The sequence below is a fragment of the Strongylocentrotus purpuratus genome, unplaced genomic scaffold (assembly GCF_000002235.5).
Source record: "Strongylocentrotus purpuratus isolate Spur 01 unplaced genomic scaffold, Spur_5.0 spur5_scaffold_1, whole genome shotgun sequence".
NCBI classification, from domain to species: Eukaryota; Metazoa; Echinodermata; class Echinoidea; order Camarodonta; family Strongylocentrotidae; genus Strongylocentrotus; species Strongylocentrotus purpuratus.
The window spans coordinates 11,658,264-11,670,781 of NW_022145594.1; the positions used below are offsets into that span (position 1 = coordinate 11,658,264).

Genomic DNA, 12,518 nt, shown 5'->3' on the forward strand with positions numbered 1-12,518 from the left:
ATGGATCAAGGTGATACAGGAGGTAACAGGTGAGTTTGGCCCTAATCCTGGTAGGTAGGACAATATACTGAAGACGTATGAAGGTGTATCTTCAAACAATTGTGAATTAATAAGCAATTGCACTTTTGATACACACCATATACGCCATCGTATAATCCGTATTGATTAAAAGAATGGATAAAATGACAAGATGAATAAATGAATAACACTACGAGCCAGGCTACGTTCATGCATGATGCTTTTAAATATGCAGGTTGGTACATTTTGTTTGCATATAATGATTGAGTCATTTGCACTGATATTAAATGTGTAGTTACATGTTTCTAACGATAGTGACACCTGATACATAATCATTTTTAATCAGGTATCACTAGAACATGAAACAATCGAGGAACAACCATTATTCATTTCATATTATCCGCACATTTCTACAAGCAATAATGATCTTGATATCCAGTTCTTAGGCTATCTTAGTTTTCTATATTACCCATTATTCAAAATTATCACGCATTTAATTACACATCAATAAATCCGATCAAGTCGATATCGTGGACTCTAACACGCCCTTCGTCCGCTCATTTTGTAAATTCCTTCGTGAAGTGCATGCATGTTGATACTTATACCCCATCTTGTGTAGGCCTATATCATATAATAGTCCTGTGGGGTTACACTATTTCCTCATTTACATTTGATTCATAATCATCAAATCCATTGAAATTTTTGGACAAGTTTCATTTTTCTATTTTATTCTGTGTATATATGTACTCAATTGCACTCGGTTTGTAATTTATTTGAAACATCATGGTGTGTATTATCTAACATTCCCACAAAACATCTACCCCGCTCTCGTGTTCAAATGGTCGACTTTGTTACTCTAACCATGGACCTATGTATGAAACTTAAGTACAACCCAAAGCCAACGATTTCAACATGAGCACGACGAAACCATCAGGACGTTATATTTGGATAAAACATATCGTCGCTGTTTTCACGAAGTGACGGTAGTGAAAAAAAATTGCATTCACTTTGCGTGACGATTTTACTAACTACCGTCACTTCGTGAAAACAAGGACGATATGCTCAGTAGTTTTTTCCACCAATCTGTTTGTCTATCCTAAAATATATCATTTACTACTTAATATGCATTAAAGGTACTATGTCCCATTTGCAGGCCAAACAAATGAAAAGGTTAAATTCCAATGGCATTTGAAAATAAATACCAATTTAGAAGCTCCCTAAAAAAAAGGGGGGGGGGGCTTGACAATGTCTTTAAGTAGGAAAATAACGACTATTAGTTGTCGAATCGACTTGGAGCTATAGGGCCAGTAAGTAATAATCTGATTTTCAGACCATTGTACCGAATGGTCGTATGTTTTGTGCTGCGCAAAGATTCAATCAGTTTAATTTTGGCCATTACAAGAAGTGGGTTATTAATGTAGACAAAAGCTCATGTACCATTTACAGCTCATTTTATGCATGTTATTACCAAAGAGAGGAAAAAAAAATTGTCACTCAATAGTGTCTGACAGTGAAGTCTAGCAAGTAAACGGTTTCCTTGCATAATTTGATTATTAGGACACTGCTAACGTTTAGATTTCACATATAGGACAAACATGACATATTCATAATTCCTGCAAAGTTCTACATAATTTGATGTTGGCTGCAAAGGGGACATAGTACCTTGAAGGATAACAATTCTTTTCAATTATGAGGCATGGGGTGATTAACAGTTAAATATAATAATTACAATGCTCACATCAAATACCCCGTATTATATAAATCGAACACAACGTGATTTTTACTACATTTATTTATTTCATAATGATAGTTTTAACATTATCACTGGTCTTTACACTGACGACCGCTCTTAAGATTTCCCATCATGTTCCATTTTATTGTTGTCGGTCGCAGTTGTTGTAATCAAACGATATCATAACATCACATTGTCATTAGGCTGTTTTATAACATGATGAAGCGGCTCCTAATCAAATTATTGGTTGAGAGCGTACACGTGACCAGGCATTTTTTTTTTTGCCTAACATGTAATTTTACTAATGACCGCACATTAGTAAAATCATGTTATACAACATAATTTTATGAAACAAATAATACACATAATTTTGTTCGGGCATTAGTAAAATTACCTTTGAAACAGTCCAAACACCCTCGGCTATCGCCTCGGGCGTGTTAAACTGTTCCAAAGGTACCTTGTGTGGGTTATTATTACTAATGCCCTCACTGATGTGTATTATCTGTATATTATCCTGATTACCTCAACTCATTTGCCTACCATGAATGCTAAATTTAATTTCCATTTTCACAGTTGTAAATGTATATCTCCTGACTCTTAAGGTTCAATCCTCACCCCGACTCCTCTGCCGTCTCTCGTCTACTTCTCTCATCACATTTCACCCATTCTATTCACAATTCACATATGGCGGTATATATTCATAACAATGCCACTCAACGAAGTTAATGAGACAAATTAACAAACCACAAACATAGATGAATGAAGCATTGCAGATTCTCTCCATTCATTTGTGTCAAAGTACATCACCCCCCCCCCCCCCCCAAAAAAAAGAAAAGAAATAAGGTCACGTATGTGTGGTAAATAGAATTCATAACATCATCATGACATTAAATGTCATTTCTAATGAACTCATTGAATATGTTTCAATTGGAAAGGTCGCGTCCCTCTATGTGCCATATTTTCTAACATGAGATGTGAAGAAATCGAAAAATTGAAAACTGATTTAAATCATCTCGGGATCACTAATATCTACGAACTTGCTCCGCCTGATCGCATTAGCTCAGATAGGGAGAGGTTGCAGTGGCTTGACCTCATACGTGGATGCCTTCAAGCAGGTGACAGAAGGTTAGCAATAAATGAACTGATGAATGTAATAAAGCTGGCAAGACTTGAGGTTGAGCGATTACAGACCGAAAAGGAGGATGAAAGAGCAAGAGCTGGAAAAGAGAAGTGGTCACTAGCAGCTGAAATGACGAAGAAACTCGAGTCTAAACAACATCATGTAGACAGTTTGACAGAATTGCTAGAGGAGAAAGAGCGAAATGAGACGACACTAAGACAGCAAGTGGAAGAATTAAAGAAAGAAGGAGAGAAAGAGAGAGCAAGAGGTGAACAAGAGAAGCGCTCACTGGCGGCAGAAATGACGAAAGAAATCGAGTCTAAGCAACAGCGTGTGGACAGTTTGACAGAAATTGTACGAGAGAAAAAGCGAAACGAGTCGTCTCTAAAACAGCAAGTTGAAGACTTAAAGAAAGAAGGAGAGGAAGACAGAGCAAGAGGTGAACTGTAGAAGCGCTCACTGGCGGCAGAAATGACGAAAGAAATCGAGATTAAGCAACAGCGTGTAGACAGTTTGACAGAAATTGTACGAGAGAAAGAGCAAAATGAGACGACTCTAAGACAGCAAGTGGAGGAATTGAAGAAAAGAGGGGAGGAAAACAGAACAAGTGGTGAACAGGAGAAGCGCTCACTGGCAGCACAAATGACGAGAGAAATCGAGTCTAAGCAACAGCGTGTAGACAGTTTGACATAAATGCTTGAAAAGAAAGAACGAAATGAGACGACTCTAAGACAGGAAGTGGAGGAATCAAAAAAAGAAAGAGAGGAAGACATAGAGCGATTTGAAAAGGAAAAACGGTCAGTAGAACAACTTGAGCGAGAGACCTGGAAGCTGAGAACCAAAATTCAACTAGAAAGTGAGATGCGATCAGCAGAGCAGATCAAGAAAGCAAAGACACCTCAATGGAGTTTCATTCCTTGGGTGACTTCTGGAAAACAGGCTCAGGGTGGTAAGATTTTAATTTCCAATATCATCTTCCTTTTCAACTCTATTTCGTTTTAACATTATACTACAGTATTTAACTGTCATCCCATTTGTTGCTACATTTTGAAATGCTTTTTATGTGGAGCTTATCACCCCATTTTTGCTCTTTTGGAAATATTTTAAAATGTAAGCTTATCACTGCCCAAAATTTTCTAAAAACTAAATTGATATATAAATATACTTTGTTGTTTGAACAAAGAAATAACGCAATTCGATTACATTATCCAGGGAAACTCGAGCAATGTAATACATTATTTACACTTGAGATTTTTTTTTTTTAATAATAGAGATGGAGTGAACGCGAGAGATCATTATACATGTTTTCTCCTATATTTGTGTTTCTCATTCAAACTGACTTCATTCCCTCATGACAGGCACATCATCATTCGAGGATAGTTTATCCGGAGGACTGGGAAGCCGGCAGTGACACATTACTAGCAGGGTGAGATGAAATAACTTTACTTCTTACGTGACAACCCCGGCCGCGTCATACCAAACGACTTTAAAGATGGGAGTTGCTGCTACCGTGTTTGGCGTTCAACAATAAGGGATAGAGCAACGTCGATCTGGCGCTGCTCAGTGGCTGCCGGGCTCACGATCAATTGGGCAAAAAGAATTTCCATTTTCGGTTTAACTAAATAAAATTTGGAGTGGACTTTAAAAGATTATTATTATTATTATTATTATTTTATCTTGTAGTGACATTACTACGAAATAACTGCCTTATTCAAAATGAGTGGTGCTAGACGGTCAATAACGGTTCTTAATATACGGCGGCACTTATGTTCCATAAATTCAAATCACTTAGCAAATTCATTTTTGTTTGAATTTCTTTTTAATTTAATGATTAATCAAGAAGCAGAAGTTAAGCAAATATTACAATTCAATAACCAAATGATAAGAAAAAAGAAAAACAAAATCTTAGCTGCATTCCAGTCTGTGAATTTCTTAAATGAATTTCCAATTTCTGATTTAAGCATGTTGAGTATGGTGTTATCATCGGAAGAACTTTTTTTCTATCGTTATTTTAAATTCACTTAAGCAAAGATTTTGATCAATATTTAACGTGATACATCATACCTATATCCTTTGACCTCCCCCCCCCCCCCCCCAGGTTTTTAATTATATTCTTTATTACCGTGTACCATCCTAGAGAGGAGCACCCAGATGATGAGTTTGCAGACATTTTAAAGCAGATAGCTGTCGAACTTTACGATGAAGACAAGATTGACAGCCTTGGTGGTCAACTGGGATTTCTACAGGGTGATATACAGAGAGCACACATGACCAATATGAGGTTCAACCGTGTTACCAGTGATGGAACTCGTCATATGCTGAACCAATGGAGAAGAGGTGTATCCAGGGAAGATGAACGGGTAGAGCTCAGGAAGGCACTGCAAGCTGCCAAGTTGGTCAACCTTGCAGAACAGTTTCTCAGGGAAGGTAATGTATGATGTTCTCGGAAGAAAGACCAAAATCAACACTTTGGCAACATGAGATTTATAGGCACATTTGCAATACACCCCATGTGTTTAGTTCAGAGATAGTATTTTAAAATTGAAGTCTATTTTCCACATTCAAAATACCGATAATTTGTTGTCGATTTAATGTTGAGAAAATGTAAAAAAGACATTTTTATTTTTACTGAATAGATGGTAAGTTGACGTAGTGAAGAGAAAAAAGATTATGTGCTATTTTCCGTTTCACTATTTCTCAATAATAGTTGTGTACAAGCGAAAAAATATGCTTATGTGTATCTTAAAGCATTCTCTGCAAAGAACAATTGGCCTTTATTACTGTATCATGAACTTAAATTAACCCGGCCGTGTTAGAAAATTGAAATTCACTCTGATAAGTTCTACATAATCATGATAACCGCGATTAGATATGTTTTTAGAAACCACTTTTCCTACTATTTGCCATATACAACAGATACACAGATCGATGCTGAATATGTAAACGAAGACGCCGACGATCAGCAGCTCTCTATCAGAGATGGGACCTCTCAAGAACAGGACCGGACCGAACGACATACTGACACCAAGGTACTTCAGGGAACTACAGCAAGCAGTGACCACACTCCACGAGATGGGCATACAGGAGACATGGCTTCCAAAACCCAGGAGGGCTTGAAAGATGGAAGTAGGAGTCAACATCCTGACAAGTCTTTGAAGCGCAGTACAGAAAAATTTGATGCACCTGCAGTGATTTCTGAAGACGTGTCCTCTGGAGAAGTTAATGCTGGTGATGATATGACCGATGTAAGTAGCATTCAACCTGCTGAACCATCGTCCAGCCATGATGTGCAAGTCCTACCTGAAGACATGTCTGGGATAGCCCCTCTGGTATCTTCTGGTGAGAAACCTAACGAGGAATCCACCATCTTGGATAAAAGTCATGTACTAGGTGGAATCTTAAGTGACGGAGAAGATCTGATTTCTCAACTCGTTCTTATTGATACATCCCCGGAGAAAATATTCCTCCTTTTACTTGTAAAAATAATGATGGGTGTTTCCCAGAAAGCATTCAGGTTATAAGAAATCACCGGAGAACCTTCGGCAAACCAAGTTTACTTACATTCTTTTAGCTTGCGACGTTTCAGATCTACTCCCGGACGCTTCATCGCGGGCCGACTGGTCTGTGTCACCAAATGATTGTTGACCCATGAACATGGTGCTGTGGTCGAGGAACGAACTGCCCTTCTCTGTTAACCTTTCAAAGACTCGCCGATATTGTCGGCCTGATGAAGCGTCCAGCAATAGACGTAAAACGTCGCAAGCGAAAAAAGTAAATCCAGCTGATTTGTTTATATCATTTGATATATCATTTAATTGCTGAAAAGAAATCATAATTCGAAGCAGAAGAATCGATTTTTTTAAATAAAAAAAGCTGCAACGCTATTTGCTTCTCATGTATCTACCGCCGGTTTGAAATAGATAAGTAAATAAATGAATACATGAAACACTAACGAAATAAATGAATGAATAATACATATGAAAGTAATGCATAACATACATAAGAGATATGTATCCAACACACTGTACATACATATAGTTATATCATAAATGTATCTTCTTTAATATTTTGTTTGTCTCTGTTTTCATATAATTATACTCGTATATCTTGGCGTAATAGGCGTATAATTGTGTATATCGAGGCTGGTAAGTTGTCATTTGGGCCTATGTCAATTTGTCTAACCTTTTTCAATTCAATTTAAATCAATTTATTTCCTGTTTTAGTTTTTCATTTTTAAAATGATTGTACATTTTTACATATTCACATATTAATATACAACATAGGCCTAGATCAATTTCAGAATACAATACATTAACAAAAACATGACATTGAAAGGGAAGGAGGGCAGACTGAAAAACAGAGCTTGCAGGGTGAAGGCTCCCCCTGTAAAAGTAATTATTATGTTTTTTGGTGTGTTTTTTTATTAGAGAAAAAAAATAACAATGACTGATTCAGTAATACAAAAATCATTTTTAAACGCCAAACAATGGGTGGACTAAAGGCAGAGCTTGGAGGGTGTAGGCCTCCCTGTAAAACCAATTATTTGTGATTTTTTTTTTTAATGTGAAAAAACAACAATAACAATAACTGATTCAGTAATACAAAAATCATTTTTAAACGCAAAACTATGATAAATGCATACCGTTAAAAGTAAACAATCAAAGTTATATTAAGTCACACTACAAATTATATTTGATTAGGGAATGCAATAGCCTAGTCACTTTTTCAGAAGAAAGCTTTTAAGTCTCCTTTTGAAAATTTGCATCGAATTACACTGTATGATATTATCTGAAAGAGAATTCCACAACTTTTGCGTGTAAATACAAATGTCTTTTGTGCAAACGATGTTCTATTTAATGGTAGATGAAATGAGCTCGCCTGGTGAGTAAAGTAACTATGAATCGAATCATTTTTACGAACATATCATTGAAAGGCAAAGGTAATTGTTTAGTGTTGAGCTAGTACATTAACTGTCAAAGATGAAAAATATACCTCTCTTTAGTTTTCAAAATAATCGTTTAGTACCTAAAATATTTACATATAAATGTTTTTTTTATACATGCAAATATAAAAACTTATTTTGTTTAAAACACGTAGATAAAACATTGTAGATAAAGGTAAATACGGTAAAACATATAACCAGTTGTCTCATGAACATACAATCATTTGCCTGTACATAGATGTGGTGTTAACAATTGGAATTCAGATATAGACGATGTAAGGAACTTTCTTAATTTATTAATAATTATATTAATAACAATACAAAACATGTATACTTTACGCTCATTACATTAGTCGTTAATTCTCTGTATATACAGCAATACTTTTCGCATTGAACGTAAATGTACAATACTGGCATGGACAGTATGCAGGCGTATCTGCGTGCAAAATATCATGTCGGCTTATAGTTAGCGTACCAAATCAAGCAACTCTAGATTTCTGTGTAATCTCGAATTGCAAATGTATATTTTGCTGTATAGTTCTTGTGAATTCTAATTGATCCTGGAATTCATATTTGATATGTTAAGTCATATGAAATTGTCTTCAAATATATTACAATGGTGGAGGAAATTTCTGTAGATAGTATTCAGAACATTATGTAAGAAATAAAGTGACATAACTTTTGATTTAATTTCACATACGTAAGCTACTAATACCATTTCTTTGTCTTCCTCAATATATCACTAATACATATTTTTCTACAAGATCGCTCATCAGCTTAATAAGATTTTACTTGCAAGAGAATCATATAGATTACATAAAAAGTGCTTAATAAATCATTTAAATATTCATTTGGCATTGATGTTTCTTTATTGTGTGAAGTGTTTTCGAAAGTAAATCAAGATGCAGGGAGGGTATACTTATTGATATATATTTGTAATATATTATTAGTATAATTTAAATCATTGTCATCCAAGAGGACAGGTATTTATGACACCAGAGGGGTGTTTCACAAGATTCTTAACAATTAGGGAAAGCCGTTAGCATCTTTGAAAATATTGTGTAAAAGTTATTTTAAAAGGCATAAAATGTTGATTCTAATCATTTATATTTTCTATAGTCAAGGAGATTTCATGTTCTTGATGTGGAATTTGTATTAAAAAAAATCTAAAATACTTGATTTTTCGCTTTCGAATATATTTTATTTTGAGGCTACAAATGGCTCTCCATAATTTTTAAGTCCAATTTAGAGTTAAGTTTGACTTAGAACCTTTGTGAAACACCCCCCTGGGGGACGGGACATAGATTTCACCCTCGCCTTAACTAGAACATTTAGTGAGTGGCATATTATGCAGGTTTAAATGATAATAAATGTAAGGAAAAAGGAGCGTTTGCGAAAGAGGTTTTTTTCTGTGTGTATTGAAGAGAGAGGCTTTTAGATAGAGGGAGGGGAATAGAAGAGAGAAATAGAGATAAAGAAAGTATTCAAAAGTAAAGAGGGGAAATAGAAAGTGAGAAGGGGAGGTGGGAACATGCACACATTACAAACTGCATGATTAAAATTGTGGCATTGTGAATGGTTAAATAGTAAATGCTCCCCAAAGGGCTAGAATATCACGGTAAACTTCAAAACCTTAATGTGAAGTTGACAAAATTATAAATTACATGTTTACTCCTATTGTTTTATTCACTTAAAACTCGAACAAAGTGCCATTCTAGATTGTCCTTCAAGAAAGGAAATGCAGAAGGCACGACAAAACAAAATTAAATGGCAATTGTTCATGAGATATGCTTAGTGTTAATATCCTAATATAATAATAAGTGAATTCTTCACCTTAGCCCTGAAGTCCAAACTATACATCACATTCACTCTTACCATAAACCTAATCTGAAACCAATACTAAATCTATTCCTATCTCTATAATTATTTCAACTTAACAAAGCCCGGCTCATTTTTGTTGCCGGCCGTGTAAATGCTGAATCACCGAATTCGAACTTGAAGGCAAACAAAATATTATAATCGAATCGCTAACATGTCTGAAGCATCCTCAAAGTTGGAAAATGCAATTCACGATTTGACATGGTGAGACTCGCAAATAGAAGGCCGGGTATCCTGAATCTGTATCCTGAAGTTTTATGTATCCTGTACGTATGAACGATTCTTTAATAAATAAAGATATAAATAAAAATATTGAATAAATAACTCATGCAAATGTTCTGTAACAAGCACACCAAGTCGAACATTATTAACAAACTAAAAATGGTAAGTCCCAAAGTAAATGGGGGGGGGGGGGGGGGAGAGGGGGGGGTAAAAAGCACAAATTTTGTTCTCTCTCCAAATTCGTGAGAAAATATTTAGCGCTGAATCAACACTCAACCCCCCCCCCCCCCCCCCCCCTCCTTGCGCCAGGGGGAGGGGGTCCGTCTTTTTTTTTTTTATTGAACAAAAAAGTGCAACTTTATCTGTTTTAGGGGCCAGGGGAACTTGAAAAACTGTTTATCTCTATAATATTCCCTACACCTGCTGCACGCCGCCAAAGATGGCGTTATCAACGAACTCGTACGCCCAGTTTAATTTGATACATTTTATCTCTATGATATTCCCCAACACTTGCTTGGAGGCTGCCGAAGATGGCGTTATCAACAAACTCGTACGCCCAGCTTACTTTTTATCTCTAAGATATTCCCAACACTTGCTCCAAGCTGCCGAAGATGGCGTTATCAACGAACTCGACGTACGCCCAGTCGAATTTGGGGATCAAGTCATCTCCAGCTTGCAGTAAGCATGGGGAAACAGTGGAAAGCGCACTTGTGGAGAGTGGAGATTACTGAAAAATTAATCATCCAGATTCTGGACCTTTTTTTTTCACCGGGCGCAGAAATTGGCAAAAGAAAAGAAAAGGAAAATTTAAAAGCTAAACACGAAGGGTGTGTATTATTATCCCGCCCCCCCACTCAATGTTATTTAGGGTACGCGTATGCTTGTTCCCTCTTTTTGAAAGCACCCCCTATCTGAGGACTGCCAACATTTCCGAACCCCCCTTTCGCGGGCTAAGCAGAACATCATTTTGGCGATGATAAGACGGTTTTATACAAGTTTATATGAGGAAAAGCAAAAGATGGGTGCTTAAAGGTCATTGAAGGATATGAAATTAAACAAGTCTCCGTGGAATGATGGCCTTACGGTTGAATTTTATCTTAAGTTTTGCATGGTTAAATATTGGAAATGATTGGTAGATGATGTATGTGTGTGTGTGTGTGTGTAACTAGGCGTTGTGGCGTGCGCCTGTAATCCAGCTAACAGTGGAAGTTACAAACTGATTCAGCCGAGGACGCTGGTTCGAAACTGAGTCACGTCTGTCGGATGGTGACGTTAAAGGTCGGTCCCCAGACGTAAATAATCATATCTGATTGATACACGTCTGTAAAAACTAAATACACACACACACACTAGATGGTGTAAATGAAGTCTATGACATGGGGAGTTTACCGGAGGGGGGAAGGGGGTGTACTCAGATTTGGTTTGGATAGGGTGTGCCGCTGAAGCCTCGACCCATGTTTGGAGATTTTGGGGTGATAAAGTGACCCTTTAGAGCGGGACACACCCGTATGTTTCAATATGTGAGTACCCCCCCCCCCCTCCCCCCATTTATCCATATCACAAGAACAAGGGGTTATTACTTTGATTGAGAAGGAATGGAAAGACCCGGAAGTCATACACGTAGACTAGGTGGGTTATAAGAATAATCGCAACATTGGAGAAGCGGTACGTTTAATTAATGAGTTCTGCCTTCTGAATGAGGACTCAGATTAAAGTTATTTGATTGCAATTGATTTTGAAATACATGTAGCATTCGATTACCTATCTCATACTTTCCTCTTTAGAGTCTTACAAATATTTGGGTTCAGTCCCTCATTTTGTTTACAGTAATATAAATAGCTGTGTTATGAATGTGTTTTTTGCTACTGGTTATTTTGATATTAAAGCGAAGAGTCGGGCAAGGATATACACTCTCGCCCTATGTATTTATTCTCGCTGCTGAAACATTGACAGCAGTGGTGGGGAATGATGAGGTTATTAAATGCTTTGAAGTTGGAGGAATGGAAGTAAATAAGTTTTATATGCAGATGATATTACAATAATTGTTGAAAATATAGAATCTGTAGAAATAGTAAAGAAGATTGTTATGGTTTTTAAGAAAATAAGTGGTTTACGGGTCAATGCGGAAAAAAACTAATATTATAAAATAGGGGAAAAACAGAGACATATCAGCAAAAATTGTCTTCGGGAATTTGGTTAAAGAAGAAAAGATTTTGGGAGTGTATTCTGCGTTAGACATCAGAATAAGGGGGGGGGGGTGGTAGTGAGCACTATTTTTTTTTTTTTTTTTTTTGCTCCCGAAAATTTGAAAATCGCTCAGTGTGGGGGGAGGGGGGGGGGGGGGGTAGTGAACACATTTTTTTTGGGGGGGGGGGGGTCCTCGTATTTTTTTTCATTTGCACCCCCCAAAAAGGTCAAAATCACGTGATTTTACATGATTTTTTTTCTCAAGGGGGGGGGGGGGCCGGCCCCCCCCCCCTGGATCCGCCACTGCCTTCCCTCGCTCTCTGTCTACCTCTCCCACCATCTCTCTCTCTTTCTCCCTCCCCTCTCTCTGCAACTGCTCAAAAGAAACAAACATACATCAAACAGTCAACAACAAAATG

The 12,518-nt window shown here is 36.9% G+C and overlaps 1 protein-coding gene across 1 annotated transcript; it reads left to right on the forward strand.

Moving 5' to 3' along the window:
• Positions 1-12,420, forward strand: LOC105446011 (caldesmon-like; the record flags this gene model as incomplete). The annotated part of the gene is made up of 7 exons (XM_030978517.1): positions 1-29; positions 2,810-3,302; positions 4,229-4,296; positions 5,008-5,297; positions 5,787-6,346; positions 11,405-11,457; positions 12,381-12,420. Coding segments are annotated over exons 1-7 (1,533 nt in total), but the record flags the coding sequence as incomplete, so codon positions are not given.
• Positions 12,421-12,518: the final 98 nt, after the last annotated feature.